Source organism: Phoca vitulina, unplaced genomic scaffold (genome assembly GCF_004348235.1).
Source record: "Phoca vitulina isolate PV1807 unplaced genomic scaffold, GSC_HSeal_1.0 scaffold19, whole genome shotgun sequence".
Lineage (NCBI taxonomy): Eukaryota > Metazoa > Chordata > Mammalia > Carnivora > Phocidae > Phoca > Phoca vitulina.
In genome coordinates this window covers 30,227,002-30,252,205 of record NW_022589722.1, presented here as the reverse complement: position 1 = coordinate 30,252,205, position 25,204 = coordinate 30,227,002, and the positions used below count along the sequence as shown (strand labels likewise).

Sequence of the window (25,204 nt, the reverse complement as noted above, 5' to 3'; positions counted from 1 at the left end):
GCTGAGAGAGCGCGTATAAAGCACCCGGCGTGGTGCCCGGCAGGCGGTGGGTGGACAGTAAACCTGCGTCGTACAGTCCTGTCGGACTAGTGCAGGACTCAGGCTGCCGTGTAAAGACTGGACGCATTTGCTGTCGGTTCCCTTCTCTTTCTCTTTCAGGGCTGTCAGAATTATTTCTTCCAGGACTCAGTTTCCCTACTTGTAAAAGGGAAGTGTAGTGAGATTCTATGAGGTCATATCCGTTGAAAGTCAGCCTGGCAGCTTAAAACACTCAGCAACTGTTGGTTCCTGTTCTCTCTCTCTCTTTTTTTTTTTAAAGATTTTATTTATTTTGAGAGAGAGTGAGAGAGAGCACGCAAGCAGGGAGAGGGGCAGAGGGAGAGAGAGAGAATCTTAAGCAGGCTCCACACTCAGTGTGGAGCTCCACGTGGGACTCGATCTCACGACCTTGAGGTCATGACCTGAGCCAAAATCAGGTCATAAATCTCTTAACCAATTGCACCACCCAGGCGCCCCCGTCAGTTCATGTTCTCATATAAGAAGAGGCTCTTGCCTGAGGCATCTGCCCCCATGAAGTCTCAAAGCTGCTGCCAGGCCTCCATCCTGTGGGGTGTGAAGGTTAGACGTCTGTGTGGCACAGAAGTGCCCGGAGATGGCTTTGGCCCCTTCCTGTTGCCTGCAGCCTCGCAGGAGATGCTTGGGCTCCCGAGAAAAGTCCTTTGGGCTGAACGGTACCCGGAGGGAACGGCGTAAGGGAGCCTCGGCCCCAGCTGAGCTTGCTGAGAGGATGGACAATCATGCTGAATCTCCTTCTGCGTGGCCCTGTGCTTGGGGCCTCCTGACAAACCCACCCCCATCCCCTAAGCCGACGGATCATCCTGGGGAGGTGGGGAGGCCAGAAGGGGGCTCTGGTGGGCTGTAGCCAGCCTTCCTCCTGCGTGCTCGCCCTTACCTGCGGCGTGTCTCGGCGAGGCTGGGGGCAGTCCCCAGACGTGACCTGGTAGAGCCCGCTCAGCGTACAGTGGGTCTGGCATCCAGAAACCTGTCCGGGAAAGAGTGAGGATCACACAGGGGGTTTCTTTCCTGCCAAGTGAGCGTGCCGGCCCAGGGCTGGCCTTGCGATGGCGCTGCAGGGGCCGTTGTGGCACCTGGCACATGGAATGCTCTGTGGCCAGGCTGTCACCGCTCCCACCACATGTCCTGCCCGAGGCTGGGCTCATCAATGTCAAGTTCAGAAGATATCTTCTAGTGCTCTGCCTGACCATCTCCCCTAGATGCTGGTGACCCCATCCTAGAGATGGGGAAACTGAGTCAGGAGGTGAGGCAATGGTCTCAAGTCACTCTGAGGGGGAGGCGGCACCGGGATTGTTTCCATTTGGCATGAGAGACCCTGGGACCCCTCCCTTCCCACCACACAGGGCCCCATGCTAGAATCCCCACCATGGCTGTCACCTCCCAGGTGCGGCCACCAAGTGTCACAGTCCCACTCTGCCCTGCTCTGGACAGGCTGGTGCTGGGACGTACCTCTGAGGGGGAAGGGGTTTGGCTTGTGCCTTTATTAAGCACCTCCCGTGTGCCAGGCACTGTGTTCCTCTGTCTTCCCCAGTCCCCCTGTGTGTCTGAGATGGCCATGCTGAGCCCTTGGGGGACGCTGAGCTCCTCTCTCTGTGTGTCCTCCCCCCGCCGTCCACAGCCTGGTCTCATCCTGCAGGACAGGGTCAGGAGGAAGAGAGGGAGGGGTAGGGACAGGGTGGTGGGGGGACTGTGAACTTGAAGCCTGAGGGCCAGGGTCCCCTCCCAGGGTCCACGCCAGGTCCTCTCCCAACCATCTCTCACCAGCTGCCACCTGGGGCAGGTCACTTCACTCCCTACATTTTTGTCAGCTATATATCCATCGGGGTCCTGATACTCATCTCCCAGAATTGGGGCGCACAGAGGTGCTGTGTCAACGTCAACCCCCATGGCCTCCCTTCCCTGTGGGCAGGAACCTCCCATCCACCTCCGTCTGCTGGCTGAGTGGGGGCCGAGCGGGGACAGGCTCACTGGCTGGCACGTCCAGTTCTGAGTTAACAGCCTAGCCCAGCACCTGCTTACAGCCTGTGCCCCCACAGACTGGGTGGGAACCTTGCCTTGTTTACACCTGTCCACACGGGATGCTGCTTCCCCAGCTAGAACCCTTGTGGAAATGCATGGTCCTGCCTTGAGGGGGACTCAGGAGCCCCTGGGTTGCTGGAAGGTTCTGTATCTTGGTCTGGGTTACTTGGATGTAGACATTGGTCACAATCCATGGAGTTGCATGCTGAGCTCTACACCATTCACCGCAGTAAGTAGACTGTGTCTCTGTTTTGCACATTGGGGCCCCCTTTTGGAAGGCAAGAGTGTCTGGGTCACTGTCCAGGGCGGACTCATTCTCGGAGAGGTGGAGGAGCGCTAACCCGGGGCTCCGTGCAGATGGGCCTCCCCTAAATTAGATTCCGGGCTGTTGGAGGTGGCAGGATGAGGAGGGAGTGTGCGTCCGCCAGTCGCGTGTGGAAATTATTATTTTCCCGAGGTCTGCAGGCCAGTGGGGAGAACACTCCCCATTGGAAGCACCCCCATCGATTGCATTCGGCAGTCACTGTGATTTGTTTGAAGACGGCCTCCGGATCCGAGGGCCCAGGTAGCTGCTCCCAGGCCTCCTGCCAAGGAGCAGACACAAATGCTCCATGTCCCAGAAAGCAGGGGGCCTGAGGCCAGGGGACAGGTGGTCTGTGGGGACCAAGGCCCGGGGAAGGGCAGGCACCAACCATTCCATGTTTCCCTCTGGCCTGGGGCCCTTGTCCCCCCCTCCCCCCCTCCCACCTCCCGCCTTCCCTACTGCATGTTCTCTATCACGGCAGGGTCCGGGGGACTGATGAGAGGAAGGAAAAGTAGCCCCGGGCTCTTGCCTATGGCCGCGAGGCTCCAGCCGCTGTCCCTGGGTCCTCTGTGCCACAGGCCAAAACCAGGCCCTCTCCAGGGCTGCGAGGCCACATCTTCACGGGGGCCGGGCTCCTCCCTGAGGGGACCCCTGCAGTGTGTGTGGGGGGGCAGCCTGCTCTCGGGCCTTCTAGCCAGGGGCTTCCATTCCGGCAGCCCCCTTCAGGGAACAGGGCCACCCGGCGGGCCAGGCAGGTGGTCCTGGGCCGGGGTCCTGGCTGGCTTCTGTGCTTCTGAGTCTGGTGCTCTCTCAGAAATGGCACTTCTTTCCCAGTTTTGTGGGTGTGATGCGGCTGCTTTAGCTGGTCCCACGGACAGCCCCAACCGCAGCGCGGGCGCGGCTTCCCAAGGCTGTCTGCTGTGAGGAAGCTTCCAGCACGCCCCCGCCCCCACCTGTGGTTGCCAGGGACTTGTGGCCGGCTTTTTTTGGCTTACCCTCAAGATCACAGCCCCCAATCCTCAGTCCACAATGCCATTTAGAGTGTATATTTCCTGCTAAATAGCATAAAATTACACCCTTTCAAGTTAATGCAACCACTTTGCAACATGGGCTGCTGAGAGGGGGGTTTTAAATGTCAGCGCCGAGTAGCCGCTTGTGTTTTCTGGGGCTTTCCGATTAAGAACGGCCTCCCCTGGAAGGACCTCTGCATTGGTTAAGTGGCCCTGGGCAGCCTGCCTCGGCTGGCCCGCTCGGTCAGGGTCACCGGGACCCAGTACGGTTCCCCCCACGGCGCACTCAGTAAATGGGTTTGCTCGGAGGTGCATTGTGTGCAGCATCCCCGGGTCTGAGCTTCAGAAAATGTCTCCCTGCGGGGTTTGGAGAAGCTGGTTTCGGAAGAGCATTCTTGTTGTAAAGACCCAGCATTAGTCTCCTGAGAGCCCCCTTGGGCGTAGCGCCCGTCTCCCTGGAGCTGTTCCGCACTGGGGACCGACCACCTCCCAGACCCCAGGAGAGAGCAGGATGCCCAGGGCAGGGTCGGCAGGTGTGGGTGCCCCTGGGCAAGAACCTCACAACACAGCCAGTCCTGGGGGGAGAGCTAAACAGGCCTCCGCACCGCTGTGGGCTGCTCAGGAGTTCTGCCCGTTTAGGGAAGCGGCCAGCCAGCAATCCATCATGTCAGAAGAGATGAGAACCACCTACAGCCTCTTGTCTGCCCCAGAGGGCTCTGCCATGGCTCACAGTCCACACCTTACCACCTGGCCTCAGGTCCGACCTCCACACAAAAGCCCGCTTCCTTCCTGGCTACACCATCCAAGAGCCTAACAAAGACCGATGGCTCCCCATCACCCACAGGGGATGGCCAAGCTCCTGGATGTGGCATTCAGGGCCCTGCCTGACCTTCTACTCCTCCTTCACTACCCACCTTTGGCTTTGTGGTCCAGTCCCCCATGCTTAGAGCCCCTTGATGCCCCTGTTTCTGGTGCCCTCGCCCCTCCTACCACCCACCTGTCCCTCCTAATTACCATGCACTTACCTGGCTGCCCACTTGAATATTCTGGTCCATCCTTCAAGGCCCAGCTCAGACACCACCTCCTCCAGGAAGGCTTCCCACTTCCTCTCTGTACAGAGCCCTCTCTGCCTCCTTTTATGCTTATTTTTTAATTACAGATACACGAAGGGAACTTTAATAAATCTCTATATGTTTTCTGCCCAAATGAATAAACAGGCATTTTGTCACATTTGCTCTGATCGTTTTGTGAAGAGGTAAAACAGGCAGAAGGAGGTGTCCTCCACGCCCCTCCCTCCATCCCTCCCCTCCCTTCCCTTCCCCTCCCCGAGGGCAACCACAATCATAAATCGGTTTTGTGTGCTTATTATACATCAGCAAACCACAGTCGGGCGGTGCTTGCTAGATGTGAATGGTGTTAGGTGTCGTGTAGCACTTGTGGGTGTTACCCGGGGCGTGTCCCCACGCTCAGTGGTGACACGTGTACATCTGGCTTATCACTCTGGCTGCTGGGAGCCGGAATGTTCTCTCCATCGTAAGGACATTATAGCTGACCCATCCCCTGCCGATGCACAGTTCGTTTTCCCCGAGGCAGGTGCTGTCCTGCAGCCACTCCCATCTGTGTCCCCGGCACGCGTGGCCCTGGGGTATGTGTCCGGAAGGGGACCTGCAGACCTGGGCATGCGTGTCTTCGCTTCATCGGGCAACCCTCTGGCCTCTCCCTCTCTTCCTTCTTGCCTCGGTTGGTCCTTGACACAGATTTGTGAATGGAGGAGCCCTTGGAATGATTCACGCCTCCTCTGCTCCTCTCGGGTCCTTTGAGCAGGGAGGGCGGTTCCCGCTTCCCCTGCTTCAGACAGGAGGTGAGAGCGACACTCGTCAGGACCCAGGCCAGCAGGGGAATGATATTTGCATGCAGGTTGGCTGGCCCCGACTGGGGACCATGGCTCTGGGTGGGTGCCCGGTCACAGGTGTAGACACAGACAACGTGGTCTGGGAGGAGCAGGGACTCCCTGGACGGGACAGCAAAAACAGGTGTGCATTTCCCTGGGTTTCACCCGAACCCCCAGTGGCCCCCGATGGTCCCGCGTGGACGAGCTTGGGGTCAGCGGGAGCCGGCGTGCGGGCACCGGGCTGGGTGAGTGGTTGTGGCCGGGCCGAGCGGGAGCTCGCTGGCCGCACGTGGAGCTACCTGTCCTTCCCCGCAGTGGTAAAGGTGGCAGGCGGATTTCATCGGTGAGTAATAAACTGGTTTCACACAACAGCAAAGTGGTGCTTCTGTTATATTAATATTTATTGGCACTTCCTGACGTTGGAGCTTCCTTGTTACGTTTGCCCCACTTCGCGGCCATTCTCTGAAGATGGGACGAAAATCACAACCCGAGAAGCCACACAACTGCGCGGCTCGTGTGGAGGGACGGGAGGCCAGGCCACCTTCCCGGGGGCTGTTGGGTGGCTCTGGAGGCCCAGGGCGGCTGCCCCACTTTGTCACCCAGCTGGGGGCAGGTGGGAGCCACGTGGGGGGCAGGAAGCAGGAGGCCCAGCTCCGGTCAGCTCAGCGCTTTCCCAGCTGCTGGAGAGGCCTGAGAAACAGGAACGTGCCCTTCCCTGCTGTCCTCAAAGCTGTGCTCGGCACTCCGGACCAGCAGAGAGGGTCTCAGACCCATGTCCCCTCCTGGACAGCGCCCTCCCAGACGAGGTGAGCGAAGGTCACAGGGGACGTGCCTGGATACAGGCAGGAGGGCTCCGGGGCAGGAGGGCTCCGGACCATCTTCTGGGTCCGCAGTGCTGGCCAGCGCCCAGCCACCACGGGGTGCAGGGCTATGGAGGGGGCCCCATCCGGACCCCGGCTCTGCCGTTCACTGACCCAGGTGCCCAGTGAACCACAGCCCCACTGGGCCCGTTCCCCCCTTCGGAACACATAGGGTCAAATAAGGAGAGGGACAGTCACGCACTTTAGAAACACTTGTCTCTCGGTGACGTAGCCTCCTTCCGAGAGGCCACCGTTCCTGTGATGAATTCCGAGGTCATTAAGGGTCAGCCTGTGACCTGGCCTCGTCTCGGTCGCCTTTACAGGGTCACTTTCTGTTCTGGTCACTGACCACACCATGGGCACCCAACCCCGCCACCCGGCCAGTACTCGTGCTGGCTGTCCGTCCTCCTCCCTGCCATCCTGTCCCTGAAGTGGCCTGGGGGAGGGGCTCACCGTGACCCCGTGCCCACGGCCCCTTGCACCATTCCTGCGTCGAGGGAGAGGAAAGAGGAGGGGTCTGGACACAGTTCCACTGACTTGCCGCCTGTCCTGGGGCTGTGGCGTGCATGGGGGAGGCAGACGGCCACCGAGGCCCTGCAAGCTGGTGGCACTGAATTCGCCATCAGTTCTGGTGCTTTTGTGCTGCTGGCCGTGGCTGCCGGTCTCCCTCCCGGCTGTCCGCGGGCCAGGCCCCTGCTGGGGGGCCGTGAGGAAAGCACAGGTGGACACCTGTCCATGGACGGTGCCCGGATGTGGTAGAAGGTGTGACGGTCACTCTTCCCATTGTTGAGCGTTCGGGGCTGACCTGCGGGGTCAGGTGGGCTGGAGCCGGGCAGGACGGGGCCTGGCTCAAGGTGCTGCAAGGGAGATGCCCTCCCATCCTGGAGGTGGGCCAGCCCCCACCGCTGGGTTTCTGTCTGCTTCGGGAACACATTGACATGGCCTGGACGGGGCCACCTCAGAAACCCCCTTGGTCCCACTGAGAGGGCAGCTCTGTGAGGTCTGGAGTCGTTCTGGGCGCAGGAACCAGAACCAAGGCCCGGAGGTCGGGGAGCAGGTTTGCACGTGTGTGGAGACCGGGTTCAGGTCTGCCGCCCGTGTTTGCAGGTGTGAAGGAAGAGCCCCCTGTCCCTCGGCAGCTTCCTGAGCACCGCGGGAAGGGTCCCCGGGTTGGACGCTGGAGGCCTGAGACCCTCCTTGTTTGATGGCAGACATCACACACCTTCACCAGGCTCCTGCTCGGGCCAGGACCTGGGCTGGCGACTCCGGGAGCTGCAGTCCCGCAGGGGAGCAGAGAGGTGCAAGCCGGTTCTGATCCATCAGGTCAGGGGCTGGGATGGGAGCAGCCGTTGTGAGGCCGGGCCCACCACCCAGTTCCCGGGGCCAAGCAGCTTGCCGGCCAGCTACCCAGTGGGTGCTCCAGGACGTTTGCTGAACGACCGAGGGAGTCAAGGGGGTCCCCGTGGGGGTGGGGCGTCCGGTGCTGCCCAGAGGTCCAGGGAGGCCACCAGGGGGGTCTTGGCAACGGTCGCGGGACCCGCCACAAGGCAGGTTGAAAGCACCTCCACCCTGTAGGGGCGTGGCCCCGTGGCTCACCCCAGCCTGGGGTTCAGGGGAGCCCAGCAGGCAGACCTGCTCCGCTGTCTGTCCTCTGACACAGAAGGAAACACCGCTGATGGGAGCGCAGGCTGGAAGCCCGAGTCACAGTAGTGCTGGTTTCCTTTACTACTTACTCGCACGGCCGGGCCCCCGGGTGTTCTTCTCTGATGGAGGGTGGAGCCAAGTACGCACATCCCATCTCAGAGTCAGGGGATGCGGATGAGGCTTCCCCAGGTTTGCCCAACAAGAAACGGGCCATGCCAGGATTGGTACCCGGACAGGCTGATGCCACAAGTCCTGTCCCTCCCTCATTCTGGGCAGGCTGGATGGGATGCACCCTCCCCTGCCCCACCACCCAGTGCTCAGCATGCGGACCGCACGGCGCCCACTCCCTCTGCCCCTCGCGTGCCCCGTGCAGCGGGATCTCTTCCTGTTGCGGATGAGGAGACTGGGCACAGAGAGCCAGGGGGCCCCACGCCGCTGGTGTCAGAGCCGGTCTGTCCCCAGCACGTGGACGGGCAGTGACACTTGACACCTGAGCTTCTCCGAGGCTGCCCCAGGGACTCCGCCGATGCAGGAAAAATTTGAAGTTATCTTTGACTTTTATGACCCTTTTTCTTCCTATTAAGCTGCTTAGAGCTGTAAGCGTAGTCATAAGGAGCTCATTTATCTTGACGAAAGTGTGGCTATAAACTACGTGGTCCTCGTGAAGGAGCCACCAAGATGATTCTCTGCTGGTATCGATAAATTCTGACACGGAGCAGGAAGGTCAGCCCCTGCCAAATAAAATGCCTTTTCAGCTTGTTAATTAAAGCTTTATAAGGACGTGGAAGCACACACTCTGGGGGCAGGCCTCAGAGAGAAGCAAGTAGCTGGGGCTTGGAGGGGCCCCCGAAGCCTGCCTCGCGCAGATGGGGAGTGGGCGGTGGTGGCAGGTGACGCGGGTGTCCTGGGACGAAATCCACCGTCCCCGGAAGCGGGAGGTGGGGGGCCCAGCTTGGCAGCCCCATTGGCAGCAGACTCCTCCTAAAAGCCCGGGACTTCGGGCTTTGACCCAGGAGCCATCCTGTCTTCGGGGCTCCTCCCGATGCCCTGGCACAGAGGGATCCCGACACACCGTAGCACGGTCAGGCGCCCCTGACTATTGGAGTGTTCTCGCTGATGGCGTAAGCAGGTGAATGCTGTTTGTTCTGTGGGCGGCCTGCAGGCGTCCGGTCACTGCCCTGTGGCACGTTGTGTCTCTTTCTTGGTAACTGAGTGTGGAGAATGAGGTCAGCGAAGCTCCCCCTGTCCTTCCCTCCCCCCCCCCCCCCGCCCCGACCTCAGGGTCTCTGCCTCCAGCAGCTTCCATCCACCTGAGTCTCTCTGGGTCCCCGCCCTTCCCCTCCCGGACAGTAAATTCCTAAGGCACATGGACGGAAGTCCGACAACGCATGAGAGAGAGCCAAGTGCCGACCAGGAATGAAGGCTTCGAGCCCACAAGGCACATGGACAGAGAATCAGGAAAGTGCCCAGAACAGAGACACATGCACCAAAGTGGACACCCAGAGAAACGAATGGCTGGTGCATAGGAATACCCCCAAAGTGGACACACATGGCAGCCCTCACACCTGTGCACTGATGGGCTCAAAGACGCACGAAGACTGGATGCACACGCAGGGGGTGCACACCCCTCATCTGGAAGGGCTGCCCAGCCCCTCCCCACAGGCTGGCGGCATCCGGAGGGCTTGTATGGGGGCATCTAAGCCAGCAGGGAATTCCCAGGGAAAGTCGGTTGACGCCTGTTCTCTGGCTCCCATAGGTGTTGGGCATGTGTTTCTGCGGCCCTAGGATCTTCTGGCCGGCCCCCATCTACGCAGGAATCCCTGCAGTCCGGGGACCACACAGCTTCACTCATTGGTGACATCAAGCGCCCATGTGGGTCTCTGATGCAGAACCTGCGAAGGGACAGGCCGGCTTCCTCTCAGCCTGTGGTCTCCAGGTTGGCAGAATCCCCTGGAAGCTTGTTAATCAGATGGGGCTCCGTGCCTGCCCCCACCTGTCCCCGCCCGGGCCGGCGCAGGGATCCGATGGTGTTGCTGATTGCCTGCAGGCCTGGGCTGGGGAGGGCAGAACCTTGTACACTCATTCCCTTGCAGAAGGTGGGGCAGAATCTTTTAAAATGTGGGCATCGGGCGTGCTTGGGATGTTCTTCTAGCACTGCTTACCGAACCGTGCTGGCGAGAGACGGAAGATGGTGCGATGGATCGAGAACCTTCCTCACAAATGGACCACGTCTGTCTTTAATGCTCTCTGCTTTGCACGTAAAGCTCTGTTCTGACAATTGTCCACAGTGGATTTCCAGTTAAATGTGGGGGATTTGGCTCTGCGCAGAGAGGCAGGCAGCTGTCTTAAGGACGTGAACCTACGGGGGCAGGTGGCAAATTCGAGAGGCGGGAGGAGCCGTCCCACAATCAGGAGTAGCAGCTCTGTGGTTCGTGGACCCTCCGCCATGTCTTCCGGGGACGGACGAAACCAGCACCAGAATCAAGATGGTGAACACATCCTTCCCCCTTCAAAGTGCCCGGTGTCTTTGATCATCCCTTCCTCCCATCCCCTCATCTCCACATAACCTCTGACCTGTTTCCTGGTCCTGGAGATGAGTTTACTGTTTCTGGAATTTTATAGAAATGGCATCATACAGTATGTCCTCCTTCTCTTTTTTTAATTTATTTTTTTTTTGGTGCCTGGCTCCTTTCATTCAGCCAAACCGTTCCGAGGTGCCTCCCTGTGGTTGCGTGTATCAGCTGCTCCTTCCTTTTGATCGCTGAGCGATAGTCCACTGGGTGCAGAGAGCACTGGCCATTCGGCTGTGGCCTGTTCCCGAGCCGGGCCGCTGTGGGCAGAGCTGCGGCCGGCATTCCCGGGCAAGTCGGGACAGCAGAGCACCCACAGACATTCACTGCCCGCCGTTCTGGAGGCTGCGAGGCCCAGATCACTGCGCCGCTCTGCACGGACGAGGGCCCTCTCCGGCTGGGGGACTTCTCGCCGCATCCTCACATGGGGTCAGGGCTCGTGGTCCCTCTGGAGCCTTTTTTTACAAGATACTAATACCATTCCATTCATAAGACTCCACACTCCTAACACCCCCACATCGAGAGCCTGGATTCCAACATGTGATTTTTTTTTTTTTTTAAGATTTTATTTATTCATTTGAGACGCAGAGATACAGAGAGAGAGAGAGAGAATGAGCAGAGGGAGAGGCAGAGGGAGAGGGAGAAGCAGACTTCTCGCTGAGCCAGGAGCCCTATGTGGGGCTCTATCCCAGGACCCTGGGATCATGACCTGAGCGGAAGGCAGACGCTTAACCATCTGAGCCCCCCAACATGTGATTTTAGGGAGACACAAGGAAGGAGAGCACAGCAGTTACCTTCTTATTCTTACTCCATCCTCCTGCTGCGAGAGAGAAAGAGAGAGAGAGAGAGAGAGAGACAGAGAGAGAGAGAGAGACAGAGAGAGAGAGGAAACACGCCCCCATGACCCATCACCTGTCAGGGCTCCTTGTCCACACCCCGTCACCCTGGGCCTTAGTTTCAACACAGGAATTGGGGTGGGGGGACATAAGCATTCAGTCCATAGCACTAAATGTATGTTGAACTTTATGAGAAAGGGCCAAGCTGTTTTGCAGTGTTCTTGTCCCATTTTATGTTCCCAGGAGCAGTGGATGAGCTGCCCCATAGGATCACCAGCTCCTGATTTGATCCATCTTTTCAAATGCAGCCATCCAGTAGGCGGGTGGCCTGGTAGCTCATTGTGGTTTTAATTTGCATTTCCCTAACAACTAATGCTGCTTAGCATCTTTTCATGTGCTTATTTGCCATTTGCCTATCTTCTTTCGTGAAGTATCTGTTCAAATCTTATGTTCCTTTATTTAATTGGATTGTTCTCTGATGATTGTGGTTTTTTTTTTTTTTAATTTATTCATTTGAGAGAGGGAGGGAGGGGGGGAGAAGAAGCTTGGGGGCGGGGGGGGGGGGAGGGCAGAGGGAGAGGGAGAAACAGGCCCCCGCTGAGCAGAGAACCAGATGTGGGGCTCTAACCCAGGATCCTGGGACCATGACCTGAGCCAAAGGCAGACACTTAACCAACTGAGCCACCGAGGCGCCGCTCTGATGATGGCATTTTGAGAGTTCTTCTATATAGTCCAGATGCCAGTCTTTTATCAGAGAGGTGACTTGCAAGTGTGTGTTCTCAGTCTGGGGCTTTTCACTCTGTTCACACTTAAGCTTCAGGAGCTTTTAAATTCTTTTGTAGTCCAGTATGTTAAACTGTTCTTCTATGGATCAGGTTTTGGTGTTATATCTAAGGCTCTTTGCCTAACCAAGGGTCCCACAGATTTTTCTCCTGTGGTTTTTTCCTAGTTTTCTAGTTTTAGGCTTTACCTTTAGGTCTTGGATTCATTTTATTGTTTATAAAAATAATTGTGCAAAGTATGGATTCATGTTGATTTTTGTTGGCTTTTAGTAGATGGGTATCAATATAAAAAAACCTTACTTGTAAAAAAGGAAGCCCAGGACTGTCTTCTGGACGATGCCATCCTGTTTCTTTCTCTGGTATCCAAAATGTCTTGCGTGATGAAAACATACTTTTGTGGTTGTGAACTCCTGATGGAGAAAGGGAAGAGCCGAGTTTGCCGTCCCCCTGCTCCGCCAGGTGGTGAGAGCCGCGCACCTGCTGGGCGGCCCCGGTGACCTCAGCGCAGTGTCCCCGGTCCCGGCTCAGCGCCCCCTCCTGTCTTTCAGGCTTTGGGAGCCATCACTGCAGTGCCTGTCACGGGTCCTCAGGTCAGCTCCTTGCAGAGGTTGGCCGGGCAAGGAGTGACGGTGCTACCTCAGGTAAGCAGCCCGTGGTGGGCCCCGGGGGGTCTGTCTGGGCATCCCCAGCCCCTCAAGCACTGAGGTTTTAGGGCAGCACTGCGCTGGGCAAGGACCCGCTGGGGCATGCCCCTTCCCCTCCTGCCTCGTCTGCCTGTCGGGAGGAGGCAGACTTTCCGACAAGACCCAGTTTTTATGATGAGGAATTGCAAAATCATTTTAGTGGGTCTGGACCAGGGTTTTTTTTTTTTTTCTTTAATGCAATAAACGAAGCTGAACTAGAGTAGGACAGAAAGTATCAAGATGCACCTTAAATGTGGTTTCTTGAATAGCTGGTTTCTGGACTGGGTCATGAGGTAATAAAGATTTTAAACCGTGGGTCAAGACAGTGCGAGAAACTCTGCATAAGACGATTCATTCGGGGAGGCAGCAAGATGCTGAGCCAGGCGCCCTGGCTTCGGTCCACGGCATCCTTGACTGGGCTCTGCACTTCGGACAACTCCCCTGGCCTCTTAACCTGACCGAGGCTCCCCTCCTGCAGAGGGGCTGATGTGGGTGTGTGCTTGGTGGCCGCGAGGCTGGATCCGATGGCACAGCGCCTTTTTGTCCATGCCTGCGAGTGGTTAACCAGTGCTCAGCCTCGAGCGAGGGTTGTGCATGCCCTGGTGGCTCGGGGGGAGGACAGTGCCCGACGGATGCCCCTCGCTCGAGGATGATGAAGGGCAGCTCTTGTCCTGGTGACAACCTTTCCTGAGCGCCCACCCGTGCTGAATCCCAACAGGCCTGGAGAAAGGAGAGAGCGTAGAGGGTGGGGAAGGCCAGGAGCCCCCGCGGCCCTCCCGGTCCCTGCCCCAGCGACAGCGCTCTGTAGGCCCCTGTGGGAGGAGGCCCGGCCTGGGTCTGCACACGTCTCGTCTCCAAGTGGCACCGGCTGAAAGTCATGAGCTCTGGGGTCCCCCGAATAGGTTTTCTCTGGGTTGGAGGCCCCCATGCTCAGAGCCCAGCCCCTGCGGTCTGGGCACGGCTCCCCCACATGCAGAGCTGGGCTTACATGGTGTTGCCCGGCCAGTGTGAACCAAACTGATCGGGGGCGGGGCGGGGGGGTGCTGCCGACAGCACAGAACGGCTTCCCTTGACCTCGTAGCGGGGGATCCTCATTAACCACCACTCGCCCCATCTGTCCTCACCCGTCCTCCGCAGAGGCAGAGCGCAGCAGTCCCCAAGCTGGTGGCCATCTGAGGTTCCCACGTTCAGTATTGGTGTTGGTGTCAGGCTCTGATCCTGACCCCACGTGCCAAGATCATACGACTTGGCGGGTCCCCTGATGGGGGGAGGCCCTCGTGGTGGAGGGCCCACTTGGCGGGGCCCAGGGAAGGACACTAGAATCACTAGAATTGAGGCCGGCTCCGCGGCAGACGCTGGGGAGGAGAAGACAGACATGATACCAGCTTGACTGAGGGGCACGCGGCACTGAGGTGACCTATGCGAGGTCACAGAGCCCCGTGGGAGCCACCCTGAGCCCCTCCCTCCGCGAGGGCCACTGGCCGTGGTGGGGGTGCTGGGTACCGAGGCAGGCTTCTGGAAGTCCTGAGTGCGAGTTCCGCTCCCCCAACAGTGACGTCTGGGGCGTCGTTTTTCTCCTGGGCTAAGTCCCTTCCTCTCCAGACCTCGATTTGCTCATCTGTAGAATAGGCCAAATACCTACTTCACAATGCAGTCACAGTGGGGCTCAAATAAGGTAAGAGAGGGCGCGTCCTCTTCTGCCTCCTCGTCCCTAAGAAGGTGGCGCCAGCGCAGATCTCGCGGGGTTGGCGTGAGGCTCCTTTCTGGTTGCAGGAATGCTGGGATGCTGGGGCCAGCTGACAGATGGGATGCACGCATCACTTTGTGCATTCTCCCCGCCCCCAGCGCCCAGATGAGGTGCGTGCCCGAGACCGCACGGGCCCCAGAGGGGCAGGATGGGCCGCAGACGAGCCGTCCGGAGCCCTGGCCAGAACCACGTCCTAGCCACCTGCGCCTGCCTTAACTCCCTGCGTGTGGGCCTCTCAGGGGTGACGTGCGCCATCTCCTGCTCACAGCACGGTGGCTTTCACGGGGAGCGCAGCGGCAGCCCCCTCCAGGTCAGGAAGCCGACTGAGCGGGGCCAGGAGCCCCCACGGCCCTCCCGGTCCCTGCCCCAGCGACAGCGCTCTGCGGACTTCCGACGTCAGAGGGACCTCACTGGTCCACGTGCCGCTCTCCCACCCCTCCTTCCCTGTTCTTCACCGTCTTATCTGAGTTCGGCTGGAAGGGGCTCGGGCCCAGAGTTGAGCCCCAGGGCCTCTCCGCTGCTGTCCCCTCACGTCTAACATGGGAGGTCTCAGAGCCCGGCCACGTCAGTGCTCCAGTCCCCGCTGTGTTCAGGGCCGCCCATCCACCTGCTCGGGCATCTGTCTGACCATGCACCTGTCCCTCCCTCCCCAGGTTAGGCCAAAGACTCTGATTCCAGACAGCCTCCCCGTCGCCCCGGGCCGGGACCGGCCGCCCAAGCAGCCCCCGACCTTCCAGAAGGCCACCGTGGTCAGTATCAAGAACCCCAGCCCAGCCCTCCCCACCGCCAACAACACCGTGAGCCATGCGCCAGCTCCCGGCAGCCAGCCCCAGGCCCTCGCTGAGCCCGCCGCCATCGCCTCTCCCCTGAGCAGTGCCGGGGTGGCCTACGCCATCCTCACCACCGCCCCCAGCAATGCCGCCGCCGTGGCCCCCAGCACTGCCGTGTCTGTGGTCAGCGACAGCGTCAAGGTCCAGCCCCTCCTCATCAGTGCCGACAAGAAGGTGGGTGTGCGCCCGCTCACGCTGGAGGCGGTAGCCCGAGCAGAGCGGGTGGGTGGTTGGCGGGAGGACCCAGGAGCCCCTCGAATGAGTGGGGTGCGAAGCGAGGCGTGGATGAGCGGTCACGTGAGTGCGTCCGCGCTGGAGGGGGTGGGCTGCGGAGGAGTGACCCCGCGAGCGAGCGACCCCACGGTAGGAGGGCTGGCGGTGTGAGCGGGAGGGGAAGTGAATGGATCAGCGCGTGAATGACGCGGTGCGGATGGATGGGTGTGCGATTGAGCGAACACATGGCTGGATGGATTGGTATCGGTGGACAAAGAATGAGTGGTCAATGAGTGAATTACTTCCCTCTTTGGAATCATGAATTAACCAGTAAGATGTGTGGCCGGATGAATTCCCAGAAGAGGCCCGTCCTGGTGGTCGGTCTCTGGCTGGTATAGTTGGGTGGTTGAGGACTTTGGGGGATGCCCGGTGCCGGAATGGAAAATCTGTGATTTCTTGCCGAGATTTAAAACTGAAACTGAGGTCCTCTCCCTGTCCCCCTCCGAGCCCCTTGGGGATTGGGAGGTTTGAGGCCTTTGGGGCTGCAGGGCTGCGTGAAAGGTACCGCTTCATCTCTTCAGCCTCCTTTCCTCTGTGCCCAGTTTGGGGCCTGCCAGGCTGCCCCGCTCTTATCTGGGGCCAGCGTCCCTCCTAATTTCCAGCCTGAAAACTGGTGCTCCACTTTCGTGCACCTGGATTTTACTGCACATAGCATATGTCTGGGAGCGTTATGCTTCTGGGCCCTCCCACCCGTGGACGGGAGCCCCGGGGATGCTCAGTCATCACAGGATGTGGTCGGATGGGGAGACGTGTTCCTCAGGACCACACCCGGTCCCCAGGCGGTGCTTCGCAGGTGTTTGTGGGATGCCTTTGTGGGATGTGTGTACCCTTTTCACTGCAAGCTCACCAGCATTCAGTACTGTCATTTTAAACACTTTTTGCTCATTTAATCGGTACAAACAGATGCTCGCTGTTGAAAGTTGAATTCCTTTGGTTATTATGAAGCTTGAATGTTTCCCCCATACTTTTCAAGAATTCTGTCTCCTTCTGTGTGATTCGTTTGAGAATGTTTTTTGCCCTGTTTTCTACTGGGGATCTTAATGTTTTTCTTCCCATGAATATAAAGAGGGGCATTTTTTTTTCCATCCAGAGAATTCTGGGGTTTTAAAATTGTGATACAAAGGAGAACAAAGAGCCCTCCCTTAAGCCAGCAGAAAAACATGCATTTTTTTCTTCCTGTTTAGGAGCGTCAAATTCACAAGATAGTCACGTTCTTAGGGGGAAAAATACAAGTTCAAGTTATTCCTGGCTTGGTCGAGACCCTGGCTGACTGCTCCTGGTGAATTCCTTCCCCTGGATCTGTGAAAGATAATGATTCTTTCCCAATATCCCATCCAAAAAATTAATAAAGTAGTTGAGCCACAGATGGAGGGGACTCCCACCCAGGGAGGGGCTGGGCTTCGTAAATTGCTTTCAGACTTCTCAGCCTCAGACCCTTCAATCAAACCAAATGGTAGCCGTGAACCCCGATGACAGCTGGCTGAAGTAGGGCCGCTCTGGGCCTTGCTGAGCAGGGTCCAGAACCCACCTTCCCCTTCTCCACCCCTACCCTGCCCAGACCAGGTTTGAAAGCCTCGGACATAGTGTCCTGGGGGCCCAAGGGACAGGCTGGGGAGGGGACAGGCTGGGCAGTGCACTCAGACAAACCCCTGATGAGCTCAGGTGGCAAATCTGAGCCCTCTTGACCTCAGTTTCCCTGCACTTGAGCTGGAGATAAAGAAACCAATGTCTTTTGAGTCTTTGCTTCCCGAATCTTCACCACCTCCCTGGAGGTAGGATTGCAAGGAAGCTGAGGCTCAGAGAGGCAAAGTGACCTCCCTGAGGCCACCCAGCTGTGACGTGGTAGCACAGGATTGAACCCAGGCTCTTCTGGTTCCTAAACCAGGCTCGTACTCAGGCAGCCCTCATGGTATAAGGGGCTGTCCGGAGGCGCACACCCTGGGTGCAGGCGCCCCATGGACCAGAGAGCTGGGTGCAGGCTTCCTCGTTCCTCTGTAATCCCAACTTCCCAGGCCCCTCGCCACTCTGGCCCCCCTGGCTCCCCTCCCCCTCCGCAGTTGCTACCCCTCACCCCCACCCCTCTGCCACACCTTCCAGGTCATCATCATCCAGCCTCAAGTGCAGACGCAGCCTGAGAGCACGGCAGAGTCGCGGCCGCCCACGGAGGAACCATCTCAGGGAGCTCAGGCGACCAAAAAGAAGAAGGAGGACCGGCCCCTGAGCCAGGAGAACCCCGAGGTAGGATGGCTGGGCTCTGGGGGTCGCTGTAGGAGGCCGGGAGCCACCCTGTGCAGTGGGAGCTCCTGGTGGGGACTTGCCCGGGAGCCGCGTCCTGGTCTACTTTGCCCACGGCGTGGTGGTGTGGGGCAGGGGTTAGCACGGATTCTAGGACCAGGGAGCCTGGCTTTGCACCGCGTGCGGCCAGTGCTCTAGCAGGGTGATGGGTAGAACCTTGCAGAAATTGCACATTAGTGCCACCCCCCACCATCCCCCTCATGGTGCCATCCTAATCCGTGGCTAACACAGAACCACCTGCTCTGTGGGGGCGTAAGAGGCCAGCAGCTAATGCAAAGTCATTCTTTGTTAACTTCTGGTCCCAGCAGGTGACCCCTCTTATGTTACTGCTTGCGTCCTCTGCCATCCCGGGCCACAGTCAACACTTTGGGCCTTTTCCCACACAGCTGCCAATTCTCATTCATCCTATAAGATTCACTTCAGACATCCTCTCCTCCAGGCAGCCTTCCCTGACCACCTCACCTCGGTGGGCAGAAGAGGCCCCTCGGGGCTCCTAGAGCTCCTTAGGATTCTTTTTATCAACATGCTGTCAGTATCGAAAGAAGTCAGTCTTTCATCCATTCATTATTCATCAGACATATCTTAGAGTTGGCTCTGTGCCGAGGGTCGGGATGCCGAGCTGGGGCAGATGGAGTCCTAGCCCTAGGGGACCCCACTGCTCTTGGCACAACCACTAAGACTTCAACTTCGGCTAAAAAAATCTCAAGCATCAGCAGAGAATTACAAATCCAGAGCTGTGGGAGGTGCAGGGAGAAGGAGAGAGCATGTTTGCACGCAGAAGGACTGGGGAAGGCTTTGCAGAGGAGGGGTGGGATCAGCAGGGCCTGGGGGAGCAGGTGGGGCTTCAACAGAGGGGCAGAGGCGGGGGGGTGGGGTGGGATGGCGTGTGGTGCAGAGGGCCCTGCCTGGACCGACGCATGGAAGGTGGGAAGGCACTTGGCAGGCCCAGGAGAGTCGGCTGGTCTACTTGGATCGCAGGCAGCATGGATGCCTGAGAAATTCTGAGCACGGGGTTAGAGGGACGCTGGAGCCTCATCCTGGAGGACCTGCATGCAGGCCGCCAAGGTGGACCTTTATTCCCTGGGCAGTGGGGAACCACAGAATATCTTTGAGCAGGAGAGTGACTTGATTATTGTGCTTTGAGGTGTCCAGAAAGCCTGCAGAGAGTCAGAGTCCACTACTCGCTGAGGCTGAGATGGAACCAAGTCTGGTGTGTAGCCCCGGGCCCTGTTTGTTTCAAGAGGCGCTCAGTTCCATTCCTTGGTGCCGTGGGAGCACCTGCTGTATGCACGGTGAGCCCCGGGCCGGCTCGCAGCCTGAGGCTCCCACACTCACCCCTCTGTCCTCCCGTGCGGTTACGTTGCACCCGTCGTGTCCTCGCGGGTTTTCTGGGTGGATTCTCTGTGTTCTCTCAAAGTATATCATAGCCAGTTATTGTGCGTTTATACAATTAGTATAATTACGTTTAACTACATAATTAGTGTAAATACGTGTAATGACTTAAATAGAACTTGTAATTACAACATGTCCTGGTGTAAAAATCCTTATTAAACTTTCTTTTTAAAGAGGTCTGGGAGCATTGTGTGGTGCAGACGCGGGGCTTTGTGCGCCCTTTGGAACGTGTTCACGAAGAGCCCGAGTTAGGAGCACTTGAGGCCAGAGCGGCAGCTGCCCCAGAAACTTCATCAGATGAGCCCGTTGGAGCCCTGGGGTGGCTGGTGACAATCGGTGGCTCCCGGGGCTGTGCGAGCAAGCCCTGAGCGCCCGCAGCTGGCAGCTCAAGCTGCCCGTGGCGGGCCAGCCTGGTGGTGGAAAGGAGCCTCCGGTTTACCAGCACCCCGGGACCACTCCAAGGCTCTGCCCGCTCTTCCCTGTTTGAAGGCTCGTGGCCTTCTTTAGGACAGAACTGTGGCCTTTTCTGTGCCACCCATTATCCTGGCCTCGGGCAGCATCTGACTGAGCCTGGCCACCCTGAGACCAGCATGTGCCTTGCAGGGGGGCATCCAGAGCAAGGGTCCCAGCCCCGTATGAGCGCTGACTGCAACCCCAGGCCCAGCCACCTCCCTGGGCAAGACTTGTGTGCACAGATGCTCCTTCTCTCCACGCCACCCCTGTTACCACGGCCCCCATTCCTGCCCCATCCCTCCCTGCCCCTGGATGGGTTCCCCCCTGTGTATTCTCCCGGCAGCTAGAAGGATCTTTCTAAAATTCAGAAATAACCGAGTCACCCCCCTTCTTGAAACCCATCAAGAGCGGCCTGGGCGGGCTTCTGATGTAGCGCTCCGCTGCAAATGCACAAGAACAGCAGATAAAATGTAGGAACGTAACCGAACGAACGTGAGTTCGCTTCTTGGCGAGTCAGATACGCCAGGCGGAGTGATCGCACAACGTAAACGTTATTTGCGGCAAATAAGGAGATCACAGGGAATCGCTCCCAACGCTCTGACTCCCCAAGATGGGGTGAATGGGTACCTTTTGATTAGGGTTAGGATGAATATTTAGATGGGGAAGCCTTGTCATCCTTCATAGTGGTGGGCATAAGGTCGCGCATGCGCGTTAGGGAAACACACCTGTGCCTACATTGTATGTTATGTAAACGCAGGTGAGGTCCCTCCGTGAGCAGAGATTTTAGCACTGTAATGATTTTAGTTCTGTAACGGAGTCCTGTTGCTCCGTGGCCCATCTGTGCAAGCACGAGCCAGGTTTAGTTCAGATGGTCCGAGTGGTCTGGGCAGGGGCCATCCCCTGAGGGGTGGTTTCGGGTTTCGTTTGCCTGAGTTAAGAGCTAAGTCCGAAAGAAGAGCTTCAGGAAGAATGTAAGACGGAGACGGAGTCAAGGTCAAGTGTTGGGGTCTAGCTGGCGACAGGAAGAGACCACAGAGATGCAGCTATGCATTGCTGTGTCCCAGAAACACAAGCAGTGAGCAGGACCGATGCCCAGGCCACCGGGCTCCAGAGACAGAGTCGAGTGAGGGTGACCAGGAAGGGCATGGCTCACATGTGGCCAGAGGTCCCAGAAGTTCTCCAAGAAAGAAAGGCGCCAATCTGAGCTTGAGGCCACAGCTGCCCCCGGGTGGGGGGCAAGGCCAGGGTGATGGCAGTCCTGCCCAAAGGGAGGTGTGAGCAGGAGGCAGAGAAAATAAAAATGCAGAATAAAGAGAAAAAGGAGTTGTACCCAAAATGACCCTGTGGACAGAATTCCGGAATCCATGCAGCAACCCCTAAGGATGGCAGTCAGAGTCAGCATCTGGAACTTGAGTTGATTCAAGAGGAAGTTAATTTTGTGGCATACTCTAGCAACGACTGACACATAAGTACGTTTGGGGTATCAGGCAAGTTTTTTTCAGAAAGGAATAACATCCACTTGAATTCAATAAGGAATAAGGAAGTAAAAAATATGAAAAGTAAAGTAAGATCAGGTGAACATAAAAATTGAAAATACTGGGAATGAAAAACATGGTAATTGGTTGAAATTTAAAAAGGTACTAGACAGAACGAACAGGCATAATTAGTGCTTTAGAATACACCACCACAGGGGCGCCTGGGTGGCTCATTCGGTTAAGCATCCAGCTCTTGATTACAGCTCAGGTCATGATCCGAGGGTCATGAGATCGAGTCCCACATCAGTCTGTGCGCTGGGCGTGGAGCCTGCTTAAGATTTTCTCTTTCCCTCTTCCTCTGTTCTACCCATGCCACCAAAAAAAAAAAAAAAAAAAAAAAAGAATACACCCACGGATATAGCACAGAGATACAAAGAAGCAGTAATTTATAATCTATATGGAATGGAGTCAGTTCACTGGGCAGATGCTTTTGAACCGCTTCCCACCATCCTCTGCACCGAGCTGGTCCAGGGACATTCAGCTCCTTCAGTGACCTTTAATAAAAGGAGGCATGGGGCATAACATCATTGCAAAGCCACCCTAAGGAAAAATAGGGAAAAGAGAAGCATTTTTTTACCAGAAGATAATATTCATTAGATTAAAAAAAAAATCAACACCTTACTATGAATTCAAAGAGAGAGAACAGTAAAATAGTCACCACCAAGGAAGAAGTTACAAGGCTTAGGGGAGGAGATGGCTGAGTGGCCACCATACCAGAGAGAACGAAGCGTGAGCTGGAATCATTCCCGGAAATAAATCTGTAAGTGGATGAGCTCAGGGGGCCCTAGACACAGCCGAGGACAGGGGACGCAGGCACAGAGGAGGCGGGAGCGAGCGAGCAAAGTACACACAATAAAAAAGGAAGAATGAGTTTTTAAATAGTCAAGAGTGATCCCGACAAAGACAAGCAAAGAGGACACAGCCGATGTGTAAGCTGAGGCTTCTGGAACGGATCCCAGAATTACGGAGCCAAGTAGAGGAAGTGATACTTTGCATTGCCCGTGGCGATGTGGGTTTGACTCTACTGTGTAGGCGGTTGGGTCCCATTTCTTGTCCTCAAGTGAATGTGGGCTCAGGTTATCTCCTGTGGAAGAAGGGGTGGCAGGAAGGGGGAGCTTGGTCTCCACGTTGCTGGTATTTGCTCAGCCTAGTCTTTCCAGGTGGGGTCAGCGAGGCAGATGCCAGTACTGGGGGGTCCCCCAGAGTCCCTGCCACCATGCAGTCAGCCCTGGGGCTCAGAAACAACGCTGAAGCCAGGTGGCCCCAAACCGCAGCCTGGACAGCTATCGGCCGAATCTGCCGGGCCCCAGAATCCCCTCTGTGGGCACGTTAACCACTTTGTTAGTCTTGCATTCGTGTGAGCACACACCTTCCAGGATAGAATTAATGGGCCCCACTTTTCATAGTGTGGTTGTGCTTCCTGATTTTTTGAATATGATTCGAGAAAAGTTTACTGAAACCAAAGGAGACTGTGTGCGTGTTAATGGACTGTGTCCCCGGTACTGGGCACCAGGGAAAATGAACGTGTGCACCAGGGGAGAAGGGTCAATACTGACACATAACGCAGCACAGAAGCATCCAGAAGTCATCCAGGCAGAAGCGATCACGTCACTCTGCAGGGAAAACAGCCGGCTTCTGGCTTTTCCATGCAGGATTCAAGTCCAGAATACAGTAGAGCATTATCTACACCATCCTGAGGAAAGAAGGGAGGAGCCGAGGATTTTATGTCCAGCCCAGCTGGCCTTCAAACTGAAAGGCTGCACATAGGAGGGTTTAAATCTGCCCAAGAACTCTGGAAATGCGGCTCCGTGGGCCTGGCTCCCCCCCACGTCAGCTGAGAACGTAGATACTAAGTTCTCCAACAACATCCAAAGGCTTCACCTCTAACTCCGCAGGGAGAGTGCGGGAGAAGGTGGGAGGCAGCGTGAGCTCTCGGCCAGTCTCCTCTGTAGTAGCCGAGGTTTTCAGTGACTCAAAGAAGATCACAGAAAGCTGACAGATTGAGGAGGAGAACTATTTTTAACAGCGTAGAAGTAAAAAAAAAAAATGCAAAGAAACAGTGGGCAGTCACTATTTGAAATGGTGTAGAAAACCCAAGAGAATCAATTAAAAAATAAAAACAAAACTGCAGACAGAATCTGGCACGGCAGGGTTAATACGAATGCAAGCCATTGATAATCGTCACAGAAACGCAGAGCATCCTGCTAGAAGCCTTACAGATAGCCCTACTTACGGTAGCAACAAACAGATTAAATATCTAGGAATAGGGGCACCTGGGTGGCTCAGTCGGTTGAGTGTCCAGACTCTTGATTTCATCAGGTCATGATCTTGGGGTCAAGAGATCGAGCCCTGTGTCATCTCCGTGCTCAGCAGGGAGTCTGCTTGAGATTCTCTCTCCCTCTGCCTCTCTCTCTAGAGGTATCTCTTTCTACCTTTCTTTAAAAAAAAAAAAAGAAAAGAAAAACCTAGGGCACCTGGGTGGCTCAGCTGGTTGCACATCTGCCTTCGGCTCAGGTCGTGGTCCCAGGGTCCTGGGATCGAGCCCCGCGTCGGGCTCCCTGCTCCGCGGGAAGCCTGCTTCTCCCTCTCCCACTCCCCCGGCTTGTGTTCCCTCTCTCACTGTGTCTCTCTGTGTCAAATAAATAAATAAAATCTTTTTTAAAAGCTATAAAAAAAATTAAAAGAAAAATAAAAATCTAGGATAAGCACACTAACAGTCAATACCCACTGGAGGGGAAGTTTGAAACCCCTAAAGGCAGAAGAACAGAGAGGCGCACCATGGTTCTGGAAAGGAAACTTTTACATCCCAGGAAATAGACCTCGGTCTCCTTCATGGTTTCTAAGTTTCACGTGAAAACATAAGCAAGAAGAGCCAAGGAAACGCTGGAGGAATGGGATAGGGAGCACAGAAAGAGACCACGTAGACCCCTGATCATTCAGTATATGATTAAAGGGGCTCCTTAAACCAGTGAAAAGTGGAACGATGGAATTTTCAATAGGTGGGATTGGAACAAACGAGTAGTAGCCATACGAAATAAAAGGAATCCATCCTTCACACCATCTACACCAGGGTAAATTCCAAATGGACCCAAAATTTGAATGTGAACAGTGAGGGGCTCAGTCGGTGGTGCATGGGACTCCAGGTCTCAGGGTCGTGAGTCTGAGCCCCACGTTGGGCGTGGAGTCTACTTAAAAATAATAAGAAAATAAATGTAAAGAGTGAAATTATAGGTACTACAATTGAACATAAGCAACTTGCTTTATAACTTGAGTCTGTAGCTAAGATTCAAAAACCCAAACAATGAGAAAGAGAACACTGGTAATTTCTACTACATACAAGTTTTTTTCGTTTAAATGGCCAAAAAAAGCATCATTCCCACCTCCTGAAGTGTGAGTGGTGCACAGCCACTTCCTCCCGACGAGGACAGTGTGGACGGCGGAAAGAGAGGGGTTTTGCCATGGAGAAGGCTGAGCCTGGCGGTGCCCCAGCCAGGTGATCGAGGGCAGCGGCCAAGTGAGAAGTCGCGCTGATAACATGTACCCCGGATACGGGAAGGGCACCTCACCTCTGTAGTCTCCCGCCCCCAAGCCCATAACCCAGTCTAATCATGAGAAAACTGTCAGACCAGTCCCAACTGAAGGGCGTCCTGCCTGACCAGCCCAAGCTCCAAATAAATGGTCAAGGTCACCATCAACAAGGAAAGCCTGAGAATCTGGCACAGCCCAGAGGAGCTAAGGAGACACAGCAACTAGATGCAGTGTGGGATCCTGGATGGGGTCCTGGGACAGAGAACGGACAGTAGGTAAAAACGAGGGAAACCCGAAACAGAGAAGCCAGGCCCATCACGGCGGTGCTCAGCCAATGTTTACTGAGTCAACGAACGGGGAAGGCTGTGTTAACGCTTCTCTGTTTCCTCCCCTCAGAAAATCGCCTTCATGGTAGCTCTAGGCCTGGTCACAACGGAACACTTGGAAGGTAAGGACCTGCATGGTGGCAGGCTGGGG

The 25,204-nt window shown here is 56.5% G+C and overlaps 1 protein-coding gene across 2 annotated transcripts in view; it reads left to right on the top strand.

The window, feature by feature from the left end:
- PHF21B (PHD finger protein 21B) overlaps positions 1-25,204 on the top strand; it is an 89,348-nt gene that overhangs the window by 53,796 nt on the left and 10,348 nt on the right. For both annotated transcript variants that reach the window (XM_032416400.1, XM_032416401.1), the window contains exons 3-6: positions 12,540-12,632; positions 15,075-15,425; positions 17,622-17,762; positions 25,124-25,175. In XM_032416400.1, the coding sequence (XP_032272291.1) occupies positions 12,540-12,632; positions 15,075-15,425; positions 17,622-17,762; positions 25,124-25,175 (637 nt within the window). The remainder of the gene's footprint in view (positions 1-12,539; positions 12,633-15,074; positions 15,426-17,621; positions 17,763-25,123; positions 25,176-25,204) is intronic.